The 23,840-nt window shown below is 50.3% G+C and overlaps 7 protein-coding genes across 7 annotated transcripts; 1 reads left to right on the forward strand and 6 right to left on the reverse strand.

Annotated features, from left to right (window-relative positions):
- Nucleotides 1–10: 10 nt before the first annotated feature.
- ASPBRDRAFT_166039 (GDP-Man:Man(1)GlcNAc(2)-PP-dolichol alpha-1,3-mannosyltransferase) lies at nucleotides 11–1,814 on the reverse strand. The gene is made up of 2 exons (XM_067619570.1): nucleotides 848–1,814; nucleotides 11–763 (listed from the first exon to the last, which is right to left on the reverse strand). Exons 1-2 carry the CDS (start codon nucleotides 1,665–1,667, stop codon nucleotides 156–158), a joined length of 1,428 nt encoding a protein of 475 aa, XP_067484537.1. The 5' UTR covers nucleotides 1,668–1,814; the 3' UTR covers nucleotides 11–155.
- A 709-nt stretch (nucleotides 1,815–2,523) lies between these two features.
- On the reverse strand, nucleotides 2,524–8,098 carry ASPBRDRAFT_50212 (kinesin family protein; the record flags this gene model as incomplete). The annotated part of the gene is made up of 5 exons (XM_067626500.1): nucleotides 2,524–3,069; nucleotides 3,124–7,176; nucleotides 7,235–7,410; nucleotides 7,469–7,792; nucleotides 7,939–8,098. The coding sequence occupies 5 exons, from the start codon at nucleotides 8,096–8,098 to the stop codon at nucleotides 2,524–2,526; spliced, it is 5,259 nt and encodes a 1,752-aa protein (XP_067484538.1).
- Nucleotides 8,099–9,491: 1,393 nt separating this feature from the next.
- ASPBRDRAFT_36504 (uncharacterized protein) lies at nucleotides 9,492–9,976 on the reverse strand. Its single transcript, XM_067623513.1, has 2 exons — nucleotides 9,736–9,976; nucleotides 9,492–9,670 (listed from the first exon to the last, which is right to left on the reverse strand). Exons 1-2 carry the CDS (start codon nucleotides 9,784–9,786, stop codon nucleotides 9,557–9,559), a joined length of 165 nt encoding a protein of 54 aa, XP_067484539.1. The 5' UTR covers nucleotides 9,787–9,976; the 3' UTR covers nucleotides 9,492–9,556.
- Nucleotides 9,977–13,610: 3,634 nt separating this feature from the next.
- Nucleotides 13,611–15,193, reverse strand: ASPBRDRAFT_140953 (uncharacterized protein). The gene is made up of 3 exons (XM_067619174.1): nucleotides 15,173–15,193; nucleotides 14,588–14,947; nucleotides 13,611–14,518 (listed from the first exon to the last, which is right to left on the reverse strand). The coding sequence occupies exons 2-3, from the start codon at nucleotides 14,909–14,911 to the stop codon at nucleotides 13,682–13,684; spliced, it is 1,161 nt and encodes a 386-aa protein (XP_067484540.1). The 5' UTR covers nucleotides 14,912–14,947; nucleotides 15,173–15,193; the 3' UTR covers nucleotides 13,611–13,681.
- A 701-nt stretch (nucleotides 15,194–15,894) lies between these two features.
- Nucleotides 15,895–17,788, reverse strand: ASPBRDRAFT_234799 (agmatinase). The gene is made up of 9 exons (XM_067622017.1): nucleotides 17,530–17,788; nucleotides 17,383–17,479; nucleotides 17,234–17,324; nucleotides 17,087–17,170; nucleotides 16,816–17,037; nucleotides 16,551–16,768; nucleotides 16,406–16,498; nucleotides 16,203–16,353; nucleotides 15,895–16,145 (listed from the first exon to the last, which is right to left on the reverse strand). The coding sequence occupies exons 1-9, from the start codon at nucleotides 17,662–17,664 to the stop codon at nucleotides 16,061–16,063; spliced, it is 1,176 nt and encodes a 391-aa protein (XP_067484541.1). The 5' UTR covers nucleotides 17,665–17,788; the 3' UTR covers nucleotides 15,895–16,060.
- Nucleotides 17,789–18,604: 816 nt separating this feature from the next.
- On the reverse strand, nucleotides 18,605–20,180 carry ASPBRDRAFT_114925 (MATE family efflux transporter; the record flags this gene model as incomplete). Its single annotated transcript, XM_067616855.1, has 2 exons — nucleotides 18,605–19,533; nucleotides 19,595–20,180. The coding sequence occupies 2 exons, from the start codon at nucleotides 20,178–20,180 to the stop codon at nucleotides 18,605–18,607; spliced, it is 1,515 nt and encodes a 504-aa protein (XP_067484542.1).
- Nucleotides 20,181–21,391: 1,211 nt separating this feature from the next.
- ASPBRDRAFT_166051 (putative MFS transporter) lies at nucleotides 21,392–23,441 on the forward strand. Its single transcript, XM_067619571.1, has 7 exons — nucleotides 21,392–21,634; nucleotides 21,683–21,996; nucleotides 22,052–22,141; nucleotides 22,198–22,770; nucleotides 22,828–22,902; nucleotides 22,992–23,119; nucleotides 23,184–23,441. Exons 1-7 carry the CDS (start codon nucleotides 21,447–21,449, stop codon nucleotides 23,352–23,354), a joined length of 1,539 nt encoding a protein of 512 aa, XP_067484543.1. The 5' UTR covers nucleotides 21,392–21,446; the 3' UTR covers nucleotides 23,355–23,441.
- The last annotated feature ends 399 nt before the right edge of the window (nucleotides 23,442–23,840 follow it).

Consider the following 23,840-nt stretch of genomic DNA (forward strand, 5'->3'; position numbering starts at 1 on the left):
TTGGAGATGACGGCACGTGTCGCGGTTCGCCGCGTCAGTGGCGCGGTGTCACGTGAAGCAATTCAATGATTACTAGCTATTAGAGTTGATGATGAAACTGAGCATCAGAATTGAATATATTACATGCAAGTCAAGGGTATTTTTTGAACAAACAATCAAAGCAGCTTCACGAGAAATGCAGCAACGAGGGAAAGCACCACTCCCACCAATGCAAGGAAGGCAAGAAGCTGTTGGAAGCCATGGAACGGCCGTTGCTCCTGGCCGAGCATCTCCTCGATTTCCTGCTCGAGTTTCTCGCCCATAGCCGTCAGTGAAAACTCCTTCTCAACACGCTCCTTCGCAGCCACAGACATCCTGTCCAGCTCCTCCTGCTTCATTCCATAGAGCACCTTGTCCATCACTGCAGTCCATTCGGCATCCACCTTGGCGTCACGGAGCCAGCCCGTTTCGCCCTCCACAATGGTCTCCAATGGCCCTCCAGTATTCGATGCAAGCACCGGCACGCCAGCCCGCATCGCCTCCACCGGTACAATCCCGAAGTGTTCGTTAATCGGCGTATAAAGTAGCAACTTCGCCTGCAGCAGAAGGGTGTCACGGAATGCCGTCGGCACGGACAACAGGAAAAGGACGTCGATAGAATCGGGGATCGAAAGGGCCGAAATAACCGTCTTCGATGTCGCTGTTTGCAAACCCAACCCAGTCGCCAACTCATCTAGTTCCCGGTGATACTGGACATTCTCCTGAACGCGATTATCGTAACCACCTGCATCAAACGAGCAACCAGTTAGCACACTCTCAATCAGCATACAAGCGCAGCCTCGACAGTCAACAAAAAGGGGATACCCACCAGCAACAACCAATCTAGTGCCTTTCCTCTTCTCGGCCCCAAGGCCATGGTAGGCACGAATTGCCAGCGCCAGGTCCTTCTTCCTCTCGAAACGATTGACACTGAGCAGGATCTTCTTCCCACCCCACAACTTCTCTCCATCCTTGACCACGCCCTCACCACCATCCCCAGCCTTCGTATCAACACACGGATAAACCACACTCAAATCCCCGACCTTCTCCCTTCCAAAAACCCCACTAACAACCCCCCTCGTAAACCTGGAATTCGCAACCACCTTATCAGACGCACTGACAGCCCACCCCTCAAACCAATCAAACGGCACGCGATACAACCCCTTAAGCACCTGTAGTACCGAACCCCCTTCATCCCTCCTCGCCAGCAACTGATCAGGAAAATGACAATAAAACAAGATCCTCTGCTTCTTACTTCCCCCCTTCTTCCTCCCCCCAAACACCTTCAAAAAGGGCACGCAAGCAGGCATCTGATCCACAATATACACCTCTTCCTCCTCTTCCCCACTCGTAGCCTCCTCCCCAGATGACGACAATAACTCCCACGTCAAATGCAGCTGTCTCAAAATAGCCATCAGAACAAACAACCGCCCGCCCACATGCGCCGGGAAAATCGTATTCCCGCGCACCTTCACATCGAGTGTCCCATCGCGCGCCTCTTCAAAACAATGCGACTTATCCCGGTGCGACGTGTAAATAGTGACGGGGTGTCCGCGCGATTGTAGTGCTAGAGCCACGTCGATAATTAGACGTTCTGCGCCGCCGATGCCGAGGTCGGGGTGGATGATGGTGATTTTGGCGGGGGGCATTGTTGGTTAATTCCTCTCTTATAGATTTTCGTTTCGCGATTTTTGTGGTAGAGGGTAATTGGGTGGGAGGGTTGGTTTATATGGACATTGACATTGCGAGATTGAGTGTTGGTAACTGGTGGACCTGCAGCTGAGCTGGTGACTTTGTAGCTAATCAATTAGCTGCGGAGGTAGCCCGGGATGAAAGAGACACGCGGCCGATTGGGAGATTGCGTCATGTGATGATCTATCTATCATTCTCTTATCAGTTCGGGATCAGGCTACATGGATCCTCAATAAGCATAGGATATGAGTCTTATAATGAGTTGGATTATAGTTGTCAAATCGATGCCAAGATACATTTTAGATTGTTCTATATCGAGCACCGTGTAAGCTGGTGAATCAAGAAACTGACATCAGGCTCAATCTACGTCCCGGCAAATAACAACTTCATACCGACAACAAATTCTAACTAGAAGAAGAGCAAAGCAGCAGTGCTGGCTGCTCATGCTGGACGGCTGAGAATAAAAACATTCTCAAAAAACACATGTAGTCAATGTATGGTCAGGGTAGTCGGAAAATGTACAATCACGGGCCATACTTATAAGTCATAAAGTCAGGATTCATGAAATAGACGGAGTAGAAATGAAGGGGGTAAGGTGTAAGTAGAAAGAAGAAGGAAGAAGCCGTGAAATGAAATACACACAAGAGAAATAAGGGAGGTATCAACGGGGCGAAAAAAGACGGGGGGGAATCGACGTTGAGTTAGTTCATAATACAGAGAAGACTGAACATCGTGGCGCAAAAGGGGCTTGAAATCCAAAGGGGGTAGAGCAAGGCGACGCAAATGACATCCGCTAATGTAGATCGATCAAATCTAAAAGCAGTTGAGAGTGCTCTTCTTTTTCTTCTTGTTGAGCGCATTCATCCGCTCCTCGAGCTGCGCTCGGGCAGCTTCGGCCTCCCGGCGAGCATTTCGTTCCTCCTCGACGGCCTGCAGTGAGAGGCGCTGAGAGGCGCGCTCCTTGCGGAGCGTGGTTAGTTCTTCTTCCAGCTCCCGGGCCTTCTTCTTCCACGCGTCGCAGTCCGACTTGACCTTGTTGCTTTGCGCTTCAAGGTCTCCTAGAGCTTCTTCCAAGGTGGCGGTGAGCTGCTTCTCCGCGTTCAGGTGCTTCTCGATGGTGCGGATGCGAGCCTCTTGGTCATCGACAATCTGTGGGTTCACCAGCTCCTTGCTAGTGTGACGGGAGCTGGGAGGAGAGATACTGCCAGTGCCGTTGGTGGCCGAGGCAATGTTCGGTAGAGGAGGCAGGGGAATGGCGGGAGGTGGCGAAGGGAGAGAAGTTGCAGATGAACTCTTACGGAGATTGGACGTGATGGAGCTGCTGCGGTCATGAGAGCTGTCTTGGTTCTTAATCTGGAGCTAGAAGAATGTTAGTCGTTGCCAGCATGTAGTTCTCGGTATAAGGACGCTTACCTCAAGCTGCTCGATCCGCACGCGGTATGTCTCAATGTCATTCTCATAGGCTGCAATCTTGACCTTGGCATCTTCCAAAGCCTGATCGCGTTCCTGCTGAATGACGGAGAGACGGTTGTGGTGCTGATCGAAGCTATTGGTGATCTGTTCCTCCAGCTCCTCCACCAAGCGAACACTCTTCTCCTTTTCGGCCTTGACTTCCGCAATGATCGCTTCCTTCTTCTTGACCTGCTCTTCCTTCTGGCGCAGAGTATCCTCGAGGGTGGCGACCAGTAGAGCCAGCTCGTTGACCTTGGCTTCCTTGGTAGAGTTGCTTTGCATAAGCTCCTCTAGTCGGCTATCATCGGAACCCTTAGTCTCAAGCTGCTTACGCAGATCCTCATTGGTATCCAGCATCTCAGCGTACTTGTCCGAGAAGTGCTGCTTCTGAGCCATGATTTCCTGGATTTGCTCTGCCATGGTCTCTGCGGTAACGTCAGAGTTGAGGAGTTTAGAGACCATATCAAGCAGTTTTGTCAACTCCTCCCGCGACTCCAGGATCTCAGATCTCAGAGTCTTCATCGTCTCCTCATGCTCAGCGCTCATCGTGGCAAATCGCGATTCATAATCAACCTGCGCGGCCGCTGTAGCCCGGGCTTCAAGTTCCGTCACTTCCTTCTTGTGTGACTCTTGCAGAGACTCCAGGTCCCTCTTATACGAATCAGCAAGTGACTTGTGGGAATCGATTTCTTTCTCCAGCTCTGACACACGAGACTGGTGCACTTGAGCCTCGTTGCTATCGTTGTCTTTTGCTGCCAGAAGTTCCGACAGTTGCTGCTGAGCTTCGCCGTGCGACTTTTCGAGTGAGGCGATCTTCTCAAGATGGGCTGCATTGGTGGCCTTATGTTCGTCAATAACATGTTTTAAGCTTGCAACGAGTTCTTCTTGTTGCTCCCGCTCGGCCTCCAATTCTCTAGCAGCGGCCTCCTTCGATGCAGAGGCCGCACCAGCGGCCGCCTGTTCGGAACGCATGGCGTCGATGGACGCTAAAGCCTTGTCGAGCTCTGCGAGTGTCGCACTCAGTTCCTGTTCCGACGATTGCAGCGAGTCAATGGCGTTCTGGTGCTTGCTCTTCAAGTCCGTGACCTCTCCTTCGAGAGAAGAAATCTTCCTCTCTTGCTCTTCGGCGAACACATCCTGGGCTTTAGCGGCTTCTTCTTGAGTCTTGAGAAGGCTCTTCAACTCTTCAATCTCGGCGAGAAGCTGCTTTTCTCTGGCGTCGTGTGATTCTTTCATCTCGTTGATGAGATTCTCCTGCTGCACCACTTGATCGCGCAGTTGATTGACCAGGCCCATGTCGACCGAGGACCCACCGCCTCCCTGCAAGCTCGATCTCTCACGAGTGAGTCCAGAGATGATGGTTGATTTTGTCTCCATTTCCTTCTTGACGCTTTGGTTTTCGGCTTCCAGCGCCTGGATACGTTCCATGCGATTGTGTAGTTCGTGCATAGCCGAGTCGAGGTGGACTTCGAAGTTCTGCATCGTATCCGGGCGGGCCTCGAATTCCTCAACTGCAATATTACGCAAGGCGGCAAGGGAGCGGTGAGCCCGATCGACAGTGCCAATCAGACTCTGGCTTGTCTTTCTCCGGATTACAGGGGACTTGAAGCCTGGCGTGGTCGGCGGTGAAGAATTCCTCGATCGCTGCAGTTCGGCCTTCAGTGTTTCAATGAGGCTGAGGGTTCCTTCATGCTCCGACTGTAACTGAGCATACTTCTGCGACATTATAGAAACACCCTCCTGATGCTCCACGAGCAAGCGACGCATCTGCTCGACTTCTTGGGCCTTCGCTTCATCGAGTTCTCGAGTGTCAACGTGGTTCTCCTGTGGGAGTTCACCATTACTCGAGGTAGATGGCTCGTGCGAAGAAGCAGGCTCCCCGGCCAAGGATAACTCCGAAGAGAGTGATGGCGAGGACGACGGTTGTTTTCCATCGTTCGAGCCGGGGGCCTTGCCTTCCTCTAAAAAAGACACCGGGCGAGATTCAACGTTGGTGGAGAGGAGGTCCTGAACCTGTTCGTCTGGATGGCGAGCTTCGTCGGCCGCGTCCCGCTGAAACTCCGCCAGGGCTTTCATCGCTTCCGCATACTTCGCCTCGAGCGTTTCGTACTCACTGACAGTAGACTCGTGCTGCATACGCAAGTCGAACAACTCCTGAGTGACCGTTTCGAGCTTGTCCGCCACGACCTTGGATTGGGTGGGAGTAGAGGCTCGACTCGTGGGGGCACCGTTCTCCTGCGCCTCCAGGCGGTCAGTGGCTGATTCAAGGACCTTCAAATTGGTCTCGTCAGTCTCAGCAGTCGCTTCAGCCTCCACAGAGGTCTCGCGCACGGCTTCTGGGGCTGGCTCTGTTAAGCCTTCATCCGATTCGGGTATGGCGGTCTCCACGGCCTCCGTCAGGACATCAAGGGAAAGGGATGTTGCTCGGGTGCGAGGGTTGTAGGCGCCCTTGGCGGGCACTGAGGTATGAGTCTCAAGCTCGTCCTCGGACTGGTCCTTCCGGTTGCCGTTCTGCTGGACGTGATCAAGCTCATATAAGAGGTTATCCAGCTTACCCAGGCTACGCTGGCGCTCGATAACATGCTCCAGGCGCTCCATTTCCCTTTGCATGAGCTCCATATCTTGATCGGCTTCGGCCAAGCGCTCTTCTAACGTGGAAATATAGTCTTCGCAGTTGGCTTCGCTTTCGCGGGCTCGACTCAGCTCCTTCCGAAGTTCCGCCACGATCGCCGCTTGCTTCTCTTCACCGGTGGATTGCCCATCAAGCCGGGCTTCCAGCTCATGCAGATAGGTTTCCGTGCTGCTCTCACGATCGAGAAGCTTCTGAATCCGTGCCTGTAATTGAGAGTTGACAGTCTCAACGTATGCGCACTTCGTCTCACGTTCGAGAAGCGTGCTCTCCGTCACCGAGAGCGAGGACCTGGTGTTAGAAAGTGACGACTCAAGGCTCTGAATGGTCTTCTCGTACTCCAGGACGACCTGTTCGATCGACTCTGCAAACGATTGTGATCGCTTCAGTCGTTCCACAGAAGTTTTCCCGACCAAGCTGACCACATCATTGGGGTCTGTCTCGCCAGCATGTTCAGAGTCCCTAGCGATCTCCGAGATCAATTTCGCATGACGCTGGCTGAGAGCGTTATAACTCTCTTGGGTATCGAGCAGCTGGTTCTGGAGCTCGACCTCCCTCTCGTTCTGTCGCTCCGCTCGATCCTGTGGGGCAGCGCTGCGACGGCCATTTTCTTCCGCATTACGGAGCTGCTGGCGCAAGAAAGCGACCTCCGCCTTCAGTCGTTCGATAACTGCGTGCTTATCGCTTTCGTCGGCAATCTGCTGGATGCGGGGCTTGCTCTGGATCGCTCTGGCTCTTTGAGCATACTGAACCGTGTTTACGGTCTCGCTGAGATGAAACTCCGCAGGGTTGACACAGGCGATCATGTACGTATAAGCGTTGCCACCCAGCGAGTCCTGGAGCAATCGTGTGAGCTTCGAGTCACGATAGGAGACGTGAGCGCCGGCCTGGCGAGAGGAAAGCTGCGAGATGACCTTGCCCAACGCAGCAAGACCCGCATTAATAGAGATACCCTCCTTCGCCCGTTCACCAGAGGCCCCAGTGTTCTTCAATCTCTCACTTCCTGCTAAATCCACGAAATGAAGCTTGCTATCCACCATGATGGAGGCATCGGAGCCAGACATCATCTCCACTGGCATCGACATGCGCTTCTCCTTGGGGGTCGGGGACATGACGCCATTGGATGCCTTCCGCTGGACAAGGTTCAAACTGAAAACCGCATGCGACCGAGAAGACTTGGCGTTAATGGCGGTGGAATCGGTCTGTCGGATGGAAGAACCGAAGCTAAGAGCACCCATCAGATCTTCGTATGAGTTGATGTTCACCTGATGTAGACCGGTGAGAATAATCCGTCCTTTGGCATCCTCACGAATGGTGACCGTACCCCGGTCGGCCTGATGTGTCGAGTCGGGCACAAGGAGATCTCGCAGTTGTTCGTTGTAGATCTGAGATGGTTAGTATCTTCTTCGTCGCGAAATGGCATTCAATATTGGGGTCACATACTTCAACGTAGGTGGCCTTCAACTGCCAGTTCTTCTCGACGCTAGCTTTCCCAAAGCTGGAGGCGGAGCCGACAGAATAGCGGGACGGAGTACGAAGGCCTGTGCCGCTGTTGCGATTAGGTTTAGTAGGGCCCTCTAGCTTTTCGAAGAGAAGCTGAGCAGCCCGAGGAATGATGCCTAATTCCGTCAGCCGAATGCGCCACACAGCGCGCGATTTGCAGGGAGAAGGACGAACCCATCGATCGTGGGTCACTTTGTTCAGTAGGACCCGATGTTCCCATGGTGTAGGACTTTCCCGCACCGGACTGGCCATAGGCCAGAATGGAGACGTTGTAGCCCTGTAGGAACGAGCCCACACTATCGCTGAGGTAGTCCCAGACACCATCCTGATCGACCGTCTCAGCGAACACGCGGTCAAAAACGAACAATTTGCGGCCCTGGGGGACATCGATGGCAACACTGGTGGGATTGGTGACATGGACCATGGGACGCTGGAAGCGCTGAGGAACCAATTCATATCCGGGGTCGGTTGGTTTCAGGGGCGGGCGCACTCGGACAGCTGGAAAAGTGATCAGTATGCAGAGCCATAATCGTGAAGCCGCGGCACGTGGGGCGTTTGAGGCGCCGAGGCGAGCGGTATCCGCAATACCGCATCTGAACCAGCTCGATCCCAAACGGTCGCACGCACTGGATGAATTAACGCACCAACTTTGACTGCAGTTTTCCCATCCTCATCCGATGCCCGGCTTCCACCGCCATGTCTACTGCTCATACTCAAGCGACTGGTGCTTCGGGGGGTCCGCATGATGCCGCTGAAAGGACGCTGGGGCGCATCCGCTGGCGATTCAGGCTGAGAGCCCGTCATGGCCCTTTATACAGCCAGGAGGAGGGGAACGGGTTGGGCAGAGATAAATCGGCGAATGGTGGACAGAAATATGGTGATTGGTCATGAAATAGAGGCGGGAGTCATCAGTCACGAATCGGTGCGCCAGTTGTGCGAATGTTCACTCTCGGCGTCCTTTTGTAATTAGGATTATTGTTGATGTGGGCGATTCCGTCGCGTGAGATGGCGGCCTGCGGCACTCTGCGACGTCAAGCGGTCTCTAACCTGCAGGTACAATAAAAGCGGGAAGGTTCCTATCGAAACAGTGAAAGTAGGTTAGAAGTGTGAACAGAAAGGCGGGAGATGGACCAGGAACAAGTGAATCCACGGTAAGGGGAAAGGGGACAATTACAGGAGTGTTCCGACCACAGTGCGAACAAAGGGAGGGAGCAAACAGTTGGACACTGACAGAGAGGCCAAAAGAAAAAGAGAGAGAGCGCGAAGCTGCACCACCGGCGGTCACCGCAGAGGGGCTTAAGGGAAATGGCAGAAGGGAATGACAGGGAATGAACAGGAAGAGTTCCCAGGGTCTAGGCAGTACCAGCCAGGTAGAAAGGTATCTCTACTCCGTACACTACCACACAAGAAATCCTGAGAAAAAACACCCAGGCGGGAGAAGCTGTCGCGGAGGAGAGGATTGGAAAGGAACTCCTGAGCGGCGAGCAAAGTTAATTGGTGGCATCAAGGTTGAAGCGAACCGGGATGGGGCTGGGCTGGGGCGTTGGCCCAAGTCGGCCGCTTTACTATGTTGAGTTGAACTGAAGTGGAAACAAGTGCACGGTGCGAAGTGGAAAAGGAGGGCCGGCCAGCAACGGCGCTGCGGTGAATAGCTAATAAGACTAAGACTAACTAACTAATAATGAATGGAGAGAGAGAGAATCAATTTGATGGCACGCGGAGTCCCCTCCAATCCGGTCGACTCTCTCTCTTTCTATCCTTAATTTCTGCGATCTGCTCTCCAACCTGCTTGAAAGTTGAAACAAGTCATAAAAAGCAGCCAGGTAAAAATAGTACCGCAGCTGAGACCGTGGTTCCTGACCATCTCCCATGGAGGATCCAGCAATCAAGGGCCAGACTGCATTGACACCCACAGCCAAAGCTGAAGAAACCACAAATTGTCAGTTCAGGCACCTTTTCCATGCAATCGGGATGACCCTCAGGAACCAAGTCCCGTACGCTTTCCGGTATGGCGGTTACGACGCCAGGGGGAGAAACCCACCCTCCAAACCCACTCACCAGCCCAGCTGTCGGGGTCCAGAACACACCTCATGATCCCTACTGGATAGATAGTGATCGTTTTGCTCTTGGTCCCTAAATCTCATTCTACGGCCGGTTGATTCTTACAATGATGCGACCGGGGGTGGCTTGATGGTTAACAAAAGCAAGCATACAGATATTCCACATCATCCCCATCAGTTCGCCTGGAAAAAGCATTACGGCTCACGGACGGTTCCTGTATTGCCGACACAAGTTGTTCCACGGTTCGCGGCGGATGGATTGCAATCCAGGAACCGAAACGGAGTCCGGAGTGCCACCTTTCCCAACCACATGGGGGTAAGTGAGCTCCATTCTTGTCACTTTTAGATGTTTCAGATTGGAAAGCTACTGAGAATTGGCAGCTGAGGACACGACACCAGCATTAGCACCAGCACCAGCACCAGCACCAGCATCACTTTTTGCCTCCAACACTTGCTTCTTTCCCATGGTCGGACAACAGTAACAAACCTAGTACTAGTAGATAGTCCTGCAGCCCGATCGCGAAAATTGTCATCCACAGGGCAAGGAAAAAAGAAAGCAGGGGAAGCCAAACCAAAATAGCAGAAACCCCCGAGAAAAAGAAACGATAGGGAAGAGCACCCCAAAGAGCAAAGTGCCAAACCAGGCGACCAGGATGAAAACTTAACTTTAACCCACCGTCTCCTTGACATCACATGCCATCCGAGCGGGAGAGACACATTGGAGGGAGAGGGGGAGACATCCCCTCTCCCTCCCCCATCTCATGTCCACCCCCGACATCAATGTCAGATGTTTTATTTTAGTGATTAAACTACTGGAGACCGTCAAAAGTCACCGCCAAACTCAGGAACCATCTGCATCGGGACGACGCAGCGCGTGCGCATTTCCCTCCCAAGCCGGTAAGGTCAATCAAAGCAAGCGAAATGACGACCGACCAGTCTAACCTCCCAAGCCTGCACGGTTGGACAGGGACATGGGCATCCAGTGCGTACCCTCTAGATAGTTAGTACGGAGTAGAGTTTGCTCGAATTGGAGAAGCTTGACTCGCGGGTGTTACAGTCTGTTGCTTGAGTGCGGGTCAACATGGTGCCATGGAGGGCGTGCGGCAATCCATTCCCCTTTGGAGAGTGGGTTCATTGCTGTCCGAGTGGACACTAGTCCAGCGGCCGAGCCAGTTAGCCTCCACTGGCAAGGGATTAAAGGCTATGCTCCATCACCAACGGTCGTGCGATCGCGGTGGAAGAGGAAGAGATTGGCATCTGTCTTGGGCTAGCAGGCTACGGCTTGATGAGTGATAAAATGATAGCGCCTGGCATCCTTCATCTCGGTCGGGATACGTAGTTCCTCCGGACCGCCTATCAGCATCACTGTGCGAAATTAATCCGGGTTCCCAATATTAGGCACATTCACTATCCCCGACCGGAACGTGGGAGCTGACCCCAGGCATGGATCATGGATCATGGTGGACGCACTGTGGTTTCTCTGGAAGATCTATCAACCGACCACTTAGTTAGTACAGAGTAACTAAGCTCACATTTGGCATACTCCAAGATTGTCGGTCATTGGACGACGATGAAAAAGAAATAACTTCTATTAGTAAAGGAACATTAGAAATCGGACTGCGGGATGATTCCAATTTCGTAGACTAGCTAGATAACCTATGAAAATCGTCGCTTTTGTCGACTACTCCGTAGGGTATAGTTCATTCTATTACGGGCCGGAGATGCTTTGAGACTATTTCAAGGAGGTGTGCCTTGGGTGTCGAAGGTTACGACTATCTGCCAGCATGAGCACACTAAGCCCAAACAGGCACGAGAGACTGTATACTACCTACGTCGTCGAGAACCACTACGGACTTACTGACCTTACCTACGGAGTAGTCTATGAACTGACTCCCTTTTTGAAGTGACAAGTGTATATTATCAGAGCCGAGTCTTATATTTATTCTGGAGGGGTCCGGTTCTTGATAATATACATCTCCAGCACCAAGACAATCGGAGTCTCCAGCCATGGTAAACTTGAGAAAGCAGAGCTTTGGTATCACATACTACTGCATATATTATTATAGATCATGCACCAATCCGACAGTATATTTTCATTGAACAACTACTACCTATCCCGTGCCACAACAACTGCGAGTACACCAGCACCACTGCTCCTTCAAAACGCTCTAATTTCTATTTTGCGTAGTGACGCGCTACTCCATACATCTATGCTCATTATGCAATTCACCAACCAGCTATGAAACTGCATAGACCCTACATCATAATAGCAGCATAACCCGACCTCCTCATTCAATATAGAAACAAAGTGGATGCTACTAGATCTGGAGCCAAGCCGATTGACCGATCTATCAATCAATAACATAACGTATAACCCACAATATAGGATTCAACGGCTCTGTTATAGCCGATGGATCAGGGGAAAGCCATATCCGACCGAAAAATTTTCTTCTTTGAAGGTAGAAACTGCAATGGTCTCCGAAGGTGCCTTATTCGTTCTTCAGTAAGCCTGATAGGACAACCTCGAGCTCGTTATGTGTTGAATTTATAATCGAATGGGGAAGACTATATTTTGGCAACCCATTGCTACAGAACAATCATATTTATTGTTGGACCAAACCCCATGGGCACGGGCAACTGCTATAAGACCGGGATCCATAATACCAGTCTTGGTGTCCCCAGTCCCCACATAACTAGTATTCACGTTGACATTATACACTCAACATTGCTCCGGGAAACATACTGCACATACACGGTAACAACCTGAGAGATCGAACGAATAATATCCCCAATAGCGCTCTTTAAATGTGCCTATCCGAATGATACTATCCTTCTATTCCTCATCGTATCATTGGTTGGCCCCTGAATTTCCAACGGCCGATCTTCACCCGGCAATCGGCACGTATATCTCCAGCACAGTAACGATCGTCGGACAACCACCAAATCGCTCAATTTCTCTCCACTGACCCGACTTTTCTGCTATCTTCCACTTTTTAACCACGGAACTGTGGTCAGTCAGTCATTACACCATTTATCTATCTTCATATGGAGGCTCATAGATAAGAACGAAGTGGTTTTTGACCCAACCATTCACGACTCTTTCTTGAATATATATTTACCCACAGTCATCCTGCGTATCGTCGAAAATATAAATGCCCACCCATCCACATCGAATTCAAACTCAAAACCTGCATAATCCACCATGCACGATTTGTGAACTTGTCACACCCATCCACATCCATAGTGGAACCCCCACCCCATCCAATCCTATATTGAGCTTTGACAGAGTGAAAGGAACCAACCAACCTACTGACTCATCAACACAGCAGCCTAATAACATCAATTAAAGCAGCCTAGAATAAAAAGGCAACAAACTCTATATTCCACCGATCAGCATAACTTAAGTTGTCACATCGCATCTAAAGCGGCAGCCAGCCTCATATCGAGATCATTTCACAGGTTCGCATAGGCAGTTATAAATATCATAGTGGGTGGTAACTACCCCAACCCATCCATCCCTCAGATACCTAGATAGTAAATACCGTACCTGCATTTCTGTAACAGACTCAAGCGAGTTGACACATACATACGTACATGGAACCGGAAGTTAAAGCAAGGATTGCAGATGCAGATGCATAAATATTCTCGTACCTTACTTTACTTCAAGTACCTAAATAAGGTTTATGCATGTAAGGGAGGAGGGGGAAGGGGCGGATTGAGTTTATGTTAGTTCGTTAACGCTCAGGCAGATGGACTTGACAGGACATATTTCTGGGTAGATAGATGGAGGGGAGATAGGATATGTCGATTTAGTGGACTTCGTACGGAGTACTTGTTGCTATATAGATGGGTCTATTATGGGGTATTTTGACTTCGTTACCTGCATGGCTAACGGGGTGACGAAGCGATTAAGTGTCTAAATAGATCGATCGGAGAATATACGAGTATGACTGACACAACTAAGCCACACTGTTGCTTGAAAGGCAACTAACTAGTTACTACTCCGTAGGAGCCTGTGTAATAATCCATCCCTAGCGAATGATAATTCACAATGGGATCGAGATAGATCGCATCTTATCTAGATCAGTCTCATCGTTTCATAAGTGGCGTTGCCTTGTGCAAGGGGTCCGCTCACTAGATTGCGATCGAGATCGAACGGTAGATGACAATGCAGGTGGATACCATGATAAGACACTGTAACAACGCTCTGGCATTTTGCAACTAAAACTTGCACTATCCAATAATCCTGACATGATGTGTGCGCTATGACATTCTGGTTCGTGTTTCTCAGTAATAGTCTCCCGCCATATTCATATTTCCTTGCCTGTCAGCCTGCCATTACGGCGTCAGGAGCTTGCTCCTCTTCCGCCTGGGCCTCTTCGGATGCCCTGGCAAGTACCCACGGTAACTCGATATCCCTAGATGATATACAAACTGGATATCCCTTCACCTGATCCTGCGTATACTGAAGACCATTCACACATAGACATCCAATGAACTGCCAGAGTCTATGACACATGTTGTACGTAGCACCCCCCGGTATTCTCATCTGCATATCGTGGAGTACCAGACGTATATGTTGATAATAACCCAGAGAGTTCATGTTACGCCCATTCAGGCCGGTAATGTTATCCACCGTATCTGTGAATTGTCGGAGCAGGAAGTTCGGTATCCGCCGCGGCTTCTGCGTGGCTAGAGTCCGAATAAAAGTATGGAGTGCGACATCCGCTTTCTCGATGAGTTGCCGTTGAGTTCCGACGTGACGGATCAACGAGGCGTAGGCACTGGGGCTTAGTACACTCTCAGCGTTATGGAACTCGTTTCGCCCCCAGTATTGCGCCATTCCAACAAGATGAATGAGGCATTCGCGGTAGAGCTGGGCACACTGGATGTCTTGCGCCATTTTAGTGTATGCGAGGATATCGTCGGTGAGGCCAAGGAGGGGCTTAGACGTGAGTGTCCAGGGAAGTATAATTTTCTCGATATATTCACGCATTCGAGGTACTGCTTGGAAGCGGATTCCCAGCAACACCATCCTCCGCCATCCTTTGATGCCAACGTATGGTACAGGCTTGAGATATAACGCTTGCAAGAAGCAATGGAAGGACTCAATGGCACTCGGGATGCGTTCATCTGGCAGGTCGGGATAATCGCGGTAATATTTCTGCAGAGTTGATGTCACGTTGTCAGCGAACATTGGATCTTGAGTATATTTATAGACCGCTCAGCATACCGCTCCCTTTCGATAGATCCCCCAACCACCATCTTTTTCAGTTCTCGCCTCGAAATAGTGTCGTCCGCGGCGCTCGGCATACTCTCCGCGCTGCCGTTCCTTCCATATTCCAGTGTACTCCTTGATTAAACTCGAATGCGTTCGAAATTCCTGTCCAAAGATGTTGATGTGGGTGTCGGTGGGACCTTGTTCATGCGGACCACAGAGAACAGGGACGCTGATTTTCTGTTCCCTCAAAGACTTGAATGGGTTGTCATTGAATATCTGGGCTAGATCTGGAACAATATCGTCTGCAACTGCAGGACTCAGGCAAGGGATCTCCATGAGCGACCCTGTGAAGTAAAGAACGGAAGGTGCTGTCTATAGGAGCTGTAAAGATAGTAATCAAGGAGTGACAGGTCAAGGTATGCTTAATGCAGTAGGTTTCAACACTTTCAAGAATGGTCAGCCAGGAAATCCGGATTTTTACAGAACCATGGAATCATACACTGAACAGGGGTGATGTTTATTGCCTATTCAAGTAGGCGGCGCCCTTAAGCTTTCCTCTCATGATATCAAATCTGGAAGTATGCTCGTCTCACATACGTCAGTGCGATAAGTACCGAACGTTGTTCTTCCAACCGTGGCAGGTGACTTTGGCTGCTTGTGGAAGCGATCCTCATCTGTTTCGTAGTAGTGTCCCGAGATTGTATCCCCGGATGTTAGTGATATGTCTGGCCATCGGCCGAGCTAAAGATTCCGTGGAGTGGCTGAACCAACGTCTTCGATGCCCAGATCCTTGTATATGTGATGAATTGACCTCAGCAACCCAGCCGATCGACCAGCCATTGGACCTTATCTGCTTGATGAATTGCATCACGTCCTTGCTTATAGTCAAACTGTTCTCCTATCATGATTCGCCTGGATCCTTTTTCCGGTGATCGCGTTCAAACACTTCCTTTCTTGCTTACTAGTAGCATTGATGATACGTCTAATATATTGGATGTTCTAGTGTTTGCCCATCTTTCCGGAGTATGGTGTTGACATCCTTCAAATGAAGGCGGACATTCAGACACAAGCACGTGTTTTGGCCGAAACAATTCACACGTGAATATGTTGACCTTTTGGCGTAATGAACCTATCTTGTATGGTATTGCAAGCATACGTCAAATCAAGTAATTACCGCCCATCTCATCTATGAAGACCAGTGGCAGTCGCTATCATTCAGAAGTAAGTTCCAGGCATCTACTCTCATTGGGCAATCTTTGACTCCATGTGTGAAAAATAATGCCATCAAACACAGACATGTTGTACCTATGCTCGCAACGGAGGACACGTGCATCATGTCTGGTACAGGGAAATTCTCGGCACACCGCAAATCCATATATGTTGACCTCACATCATAGTACTCATTGTCTGCCAAATCCTGGAATCATGGATAGAATCGCTGCAGGACCCATGAGTCGGCCAATTCCGCGATGCAGCATCCAGTGACTATAGCTCATCAGAGCGGCCAACAGACAGCGGACCCTTCTTGACCATGATGGTAAGAATCTCATAGAGAACATCAGCAGCGGCCCTATTATTATATACATTAGTGAACAGGTTTCCGGGTACGTGGTGACGGTGGCCATACATAGTAGAAAGCTCAGCATTTGTATCATAAGCAGGAGCAACTTCAACAATGTCCGCGCCGATGAAGTTCAATCCATCCAATCCACGAATGATAGTGCGAAGCTCACGTGTCGACCAGCCTCCTGTTTCGGGCGTTCCGGTTGCCGGTGCGTCTAGATAGCATTGTCAGAAGAGCCATGGCAATGCATTGTTTGGATGACCTACAAGCAGGGTCTAGGGTATCGATATCAATCGAGAGATAGACAGGGTTCTCGGTACCCACTCTCTCCCTTATCTTCTTGATGATACCATCCGTTCCTGTGATATCGTATATTAGTGAAGTACATCGATTGTGTATTGGCGTACATACCAATAGTATCAATCTCTCTTGCCTCAACAATCTCGAACCCACAGTATCCGTCGTTCTCGTAATCGGATGGACCAGAAAGCGTCGTGCGGATACCGGCGTGGATATTGGTATCGTTCTTCAGCAGGCCTTCCATCGCAGCGTGGTAGAAGTAGGTGCCATGATTGACTGCGGCGACCTGACTAGGTGAGCCACCGAAGACCTTTGGCTTCCAGGAATCCCTAATGACAGTGAGCATGGTTCCGCCAGTTACTGAGATAAAGCATACAGATGACTGTCAAAGTGAATGACAGTAACAGGTCCATAGGCCCTGTTGATACTGCGCAGCAAGGGCAAGGTAATAGTGTGGTCTCCTCCCAGTGTGATGATGCGTGGAAGGGTCTTCCCGGCCTTGGAGAGCCCGTACTTCTCGGCATCGGTGAACGGTTTGCGCATTAGAACACTGTTGTGGCCCTCTTCAATTTGCTGGATAGCCCAGGCGTTGTCATAACTGTCTGTCTCAGAATTCTGCTAATGCTCCTATGGTAAAGGAAACATACGATGTAACAGGGATATCTCCGCAATCGAGGATTCTCATATCGCTGACGAAAGGGTTCGCTTGAAGAGGTACATTATATCCGCCACTGAGAAGAAGAATTTATTAGCATCAGCGCCGTCGGGTATAGACATGACAGGGTATAGCGTACTAGAGATTGAGGCGACGAGATCCTTGTCGGATTCCGCTGGGTCCGAATCTTGCTCCGGGTCTATATGAGGTACCAGTGTCGAAGGGAGCACCTATTCTGTTAGCAGGAATTGCTATTGAAGTATTGAACTTCTTATAGTGGTGACATACCTATGAACGCAATATCATATCTCTCATCTTCGCTGGAGAGACAAGGAAAGTAAGGCAACCGGCCAAAAGTAGAGATACCAGAGAAGACAGAGTCGGCCTAGAATGTCAGCCATTGGGGATGTACGGATGTAAGATGAATTCACTGACCTGGGTGCCACCGTCTCCGGGGAGTGTGTTGTACCACAGCTTTTGGTGCGGTCCAGCCAGAGGTGTCTGGTCATGGCCGCTATGGGCAGTTGCGATACCTGAGAGAGCTAGTAGGCTCACAAATGAGAGATACATGTTGAAAGGATACTTGGGAGGAAATCGCGGTATTACTTTGAGTGAAATAATGATGCTCCAGGCAGGCTCTGCAGGGAGGGGATGATTATATGCTCCCACCTGCGGCTCCGCCAGTTGGCTTCCCCAATTATCTCTGCTTTTGAGACCCGCATGCCTTTTACTTACTTTCCACAGTCCATGGCTACACAGACTCTTACAACACGCATGTTGAAACACGGTATAGATGGATAGAATGGAAAACGCCACGGTATGGTCGCCATAGATGATGTGACTGTCCGATGTCTATACTGGGAAACTGAATATCTGACTAGATCCACTCACAGTACCGAACCTCATTCTTCACCAACTTCTTCTCCCAGGACCTTCCAGAATCAGTGAATAACTCGAGAATCTATGAACCTGAGTGGGGTGGGACAGCACCGAGTGTGCATTATCTCTCGAGGGATCGCAAGCGTGGATACAATGCGAGATCGAGATCTGTTCCATGGGCCAACATCAAATGCTTGGCTAGTAGTATAAATCCAAGATGCATGGATGATCGAAACAGGAAGGTCGGAGGAGAAGACAGTGGATGCTTCAGGACAGCAAGATGTCACAGAAGCCTGAGACTAATCTCATGCACTAGTCTAATCTACCAGGGCTTATCGTGCTGATGTTCCACGGAGATAGCGACCGGCATTTCTTATCAGCAACGCTGATCCTCATTCTGTGACGTGGGGACGACGGCTTCCTGAACGCTAAATTGACGGATAATACGGAGAGTATAGCCAGTACGATAAACGTCCGATATCGTTCTCGCTTAAGAAATTGAACAAAGAGCTGACAACTTAAACGTCACCCATGCGAACTCTCTCGACCTTCCTTTTGGAGTTACTAGATAGAGACCCTGCGTGGGCTTTGGCATGCTTCATATTCAATCTAACCTACACCTATCTATACGCTACACATCTGTCGTGGCACCATTAGTGGTCTGTCCAACCTCCAACCGGTCATGAATATCCATTCGCTGAAACGCCTTATCGACCTCGCCTTCCCAGTTACTGAAGGCCACGATTGTCCACTCCAGTGCCCCCACAAGATACAGCGCGATGCACTGTCCCACCCAAAGACCTTTCAGTCCCCAACCATTGAAGGCCAGCCAGACACCTAGAGGCAGCGCACCGCAGTAATAGCTGACCAGGTTGACTAGCGCGCCAACATGCTGTCTTCCCATACCCCTAAGGCTTCCTCCACAGCTGCCGTTCAGTCCATCGGCGATCTGGAACAACGCCACCCACGGTAGAACCTCCGCAGTGAGTTGTACAACCCCTTCATCTGAGTTGAATATCTTTGCGAAGACGTGCCGAGTCCCCATCAGCACGGCCAACACGGCCCCTCCCAGCACCATACTCAGCCAGGCCGCGGCATTGGCCGCTCTCGATGCACCTGCTGCATCCCGGGACCCTAGCAGGCTCCCCACCCGTGAAGACGTAGCGACTCCTACGCCAAATGGGATTGTGTTGAGCACTTGGTCTGCGGTCATGATGACGCTCTGTGCTGCCAGCGGGATTGTTCCCAACCTTCCCGCTGCAAGAGCTACTATCTCAAAGGCCCACCACTCGGTGCCTACATGTACCACCCCGAGAAAGGCCAATCGGGCGAAGGTCCCAAGGTTCTCGAATGCCTTGCGCGACCAGCCGCCCCAGCATTCGGAGCCGGCGATGAATCGGGCATACAGAACCAGTAGCGCAAAAGAGAGCCAGTAGGAAATGCCTGTTGCGATTGGCGCACCAAGCAACCCCATGTGAAAGGTGTAGCAGAACAGGTAATTGAGCAATGCATTGAATGGTACGGTAATCAGCAAGACATACGTCCCAGGACGCATAATACCTGCATTGACTCATTAATTAGATTCCCACGGAAAAAGAGGATGTTGTGTACAATGGCTTACCCTGAGCTTGCAGATACTTCTTCATGGCCTCAAAGTAGATATAACCCAGACCGCCAGGAATCAAGCACGTTAAGAAACGCGCGCTATCTCTTGAGAGCTGGGGATCCTGGCCAAGCAGAAGAAAGACTGGCTCCGAGCATGCCCAAACAATGGCGACGGGGACATAGAACAGCCCGAGAACGAGAAATCCCCGCTGCAAAAGGATTCCGAGATCATGCTTGTTTGAGCTGCCTGTGAACGTCGATGAGGCTAGCGTGTCTAGTGCAGTTGTCCCGCCTAAGGCGATCATCCACGCTGTGACCATGGCAAACATAAGTGAGAAAGCTGTGGTGGCCAGATTCTCGGGAGATGTCCGTCCCACGATCAACACAGAGGTTGTCTGTAGACTGTTTTGGAGCGTGTATGCCAGGATGACAGGAATAGAGTCCTTCAACAGCCGGACGAATTCGCCCAAAACGGGTACCGATAATTTTGCGCTTCTGGAGTCATGATTGATGTCGACGTGCTTGGAAAGTAACGGAGTATGCTCTTCCCCGTGAGTTTGCGAGGAAGTGGTCTCCCGGTAGCTAGGAAGAGAGTCGTACATTTTGTGGTGATAGTAGGCACGCTGCGTTCAAGTTTTAGAAAAGGTAAACGATATCTGCCAGAGGGAACATCATGGATTATGATGGTATTAAAGCACTCGAGCTTGGATAACAACATGGCTGGACACTTTAGACACTACAATATCGCCCCTTACCTCGAGTCTGTTACTCAAATGGCAACGGCGCAGTCCAACGAAATGATCCATCAGGCTCTTATTCAGATCCGGATAACTGACCCACAAGGAAAGCTAATTTAAGCTGCATGTCAGCGCAGGATGATCCACAGGCGGGGCTGCCTCGTTCTCAAGATATTCACCTTTTTGGGACGAACGTGGGGGACTGATCAGAAATTACTATCCAGCCTTGGGTAGCTGCTTATTCTGTATGCTCCGATATCGACCCGAAACATCGAGTCTGATATCATCATGTCCATCCAACGGTCTTTCGATGCCCAGATCTGCAAGCCAAGGTGTCCATCCTTTACGCAATTGAACTTCCTTATCTTGGTCACAAATCAGAGGCTATCAGGTACGTGCAGTCCTCGATACCGAGTTGTTCTCGGATCTACTTGAGATCTGCCGACGTATAGTCTCTCAGGGCGGGTCTGACTGACCCAGCGTCTTGCTCGTAATTGTAGCATGGAAGAAAATAGCAAGCTCCTGTGCGAGAAGACGATATAGAAAAGATTCAGGCTACTGGACAGAGAGATCTACGACTTCACCAATTGCCTGGATTTACTGGAGGCACAGAGATAATCTATCGTAGATTTGTGATGGATCAGGATTGGCAGCGAGCATAATGTGGACGTTGAAGTAATTCCAAAATTGCTACTTAGGGAATCTTAGGTAGCATATAGTAGCAATGAACATTAAAAGAATGCATAGACAGCTTGTAAACTGATCAGTTAGGCAGCACATACTTCGTTACCGCAGCGGGCTGATGTGATTCGCTTCTAATTTAGCCAGATCCAGGCCGGAAAGGCTTAATGCAGGCATTAAGCCCAGGCATGGATTCTATTCGCTCTCCCATCGTATAATCCGTGAATGATAAGCAGCAGAGATATCCCTCAGGCAGGTGATTCGATGTTCGCCTGAGGCTGTTCCTGATAAGCCTCTTCCCATACATCAAGCAATGGCATCATTCAACTTCACTTGTCAACCCACCTCTCCGCATCATGGACTATATATGCATCTTAGTCAAAAGGACCATGCATTGGAAACACAGCCTCGGGACTACACGGCCGTTTTTCATGATTATCATCGCACACAATGGATCTCAAATCTACCCAGACAGATGATGTCCTCATTTCCGAGAAGCAATCCGCCAGCGACATTAACAGCCTCCCCGTTGAGCAAAATGGCACGCACGTCCATCCCACGCCTACTTCTGACCCCCTGGATCCGCTCAACTGGTCCCGTTGGCAAAAGCATGTGATTCTAGGGATTGTTATGCTCAAGTGTGTACCTAAATACCCCAAAAGATTTCAGACACTGACAGTGGACAGATATTTTCTCTTCACCTACATCACAACCACCACTGTTCCCTCCTTTGCCGAAATACAATCGCAGTATGACATCAACTATTCGCAAGTCAACTGGACCGTCGCCATCCCAGCTCTGGGCTTGTCGCTTGGCCCACTATTCTGGTCCTCAATTGGCGACATCTACGGCCGCCGCATTGTCTTCATCGTGGGGACTGTCATCGCTCTGGTTGCCACCGTCGGCGCCGCTGTAGCAGATACATATGGTGGGTATATGGCTGCTCGGTTCTTCCAGGGGTTTGGGGTTAGCCCTTCGTCGACAGTGGGAATGGCAGTTGGTATGCCAACTCTGTCCAACCTCCTTATAACCGAACAGAGCAACTAACAGCCCAGTCACCGATCTCTTCTACGAATACGAACGTGGCCAGAAACTCGGATTATGGGTCCTTGCCCTTGATTCAGGCTTGCTTTTAGGCCCAACCTGTACGTGATCCCATCCACTCCACCGAAAAGACCTCCGCTTACTCGTATCTATCAAGTCGGCGGGTTTCTTAATCTCGTTAGCGCACAGTGGATCAACTGGTTCAACGCCATTCTCTTTGCTGCGCTCTTACTGCTCGAGCTTGCCTTCATGCCTGAAACCCTCTACCCGCGCGCTTTGATGGTCCAACGCATGGCAGCCACTGAGAAGCCAGCAGAGTCGAGTGCGGGTATAGAAGAGGCAGAGATAAACCGCACCAAGTCACTCCCATTCCTCAACCTCCGTCCGATCCCAGGTCTTTCTCATCCGCCTATCTATGCCTCTCTTACCCGGCTTCTCCTTACATTTCGTTTCCCAGTGATCCCCGTGGCTGTCCTCGGGTACTCATTTACATGGTATTGGTGGATCCTGTCCGTTATCACCATGGTACCATCGGCCTATGCAACGGACTCGCCTCTCATCCAGGGATTGCTTTTCCTGGGCCTTTTGATTGGAACTCTAGTGGCGGAGGTAAGCTGCTCAGGACGATTGAGCGATGCCATCGTGGGGAGGTTAGCAAAGCGAAATGGCGGCATTCGGGTTCCAGAAATGCGATTATGGCTTGCATATCCAGCTATAATTTTGACTGCTGGTGAGTAAGCTTCCATAGCCTGTGTATGCACACGTCTAACATCTTCGCAACTGACAGTTGGCTTGATCGTCTGGGGCATTAGTATAGACAAGGCCTATCACTGGATGGTAGGACAAGTTGCATTCTTCTTATGTGAGTATTCTCTACGTATCCACTCGCCCACCCTTCTCCCTCGCCCAACCTTAATCTTCACCAACTTCGTTGACTAACTGAATGAGCAGTTTCCGCCGGAATCCAGATCGGCAACACTGTGACAAGCAGCTACATAATCGACGCCTATCCCCTACAATCCACAAGTGTGGTGATTTTCTACGCTGTATTCCTAAACTTGAGTGCATTTGCCAACCCAGTATGTTCCCTCCCCATCAGATACTCCTCGCCCCACTCACAAACTAAACAAAATGCTATAACAGTTCTTCATCGCCCAATGGCAAGCCGCAGTAGGCTGGACCTGGACCTTCACCACCCAAGCCCTAATAGTTGTGGCTGGCGGAAGTGGTGTTTTTATTTCGCTGCACATGTTTGGGGCGTCATGGAGAGCGAGAGGTGTGCCAGGATGGGTGAATCCAGAATTCGATTCTTGATCTAATCCTTCCTCTGGAATTTTTCTTTCAATTAGACAATCTTTAGGCTGTGTGTATATAGAGCAGAATCCTAAGTCTTAATTCAACTAGTACGTATTGCTTGAATTGGAATGTTGAAAAAATGACGTTTTCAGTTGAGATAATGCTTGGGAGCCGCTGCTGCCACAGCAGCCTTGCTGCTTCCACACCGGCCTTTGCTCATGCCACACCCTCTGCCAATCTACCTACTCTATTTAGAACAAGCTTGTTCTTACTATATACAGAAATCTTACCGCCTGCTGTTCCATCTCAAATCCGGCCTGAGACCACATAACTCCTGCCTCAGGCAGTGATGTGATACCCCAGGCAGTAAATATAGCCTCAGGCAAGAAGTTGAATTACGAAAAGAGGTATTAGGGTTTTGGGGATGCTACCGCTATACTGCCCAAGGTAAGGTGAGTCTTTAATGCATGTAGAATCTCTACCGCTTGCTATTTAGTCTATGCA

This window comes from Aspergillus brasiliensis, assembly GCF_001889945.1.
Source record: "Aspergillus brasiliensis CBS 101740 unplaced genomic scaffold ASPBRscaffold_1, whole genome shotgun sequence".
Classification (NCBI taxonomy): domain Eukaryota; kingdom Fungi; phylum Ascomycota; class Eurotiomycetes; order Eurotiales; family Aspergillaceae; genus Aspergillus; species Aspergillus brasiliensis.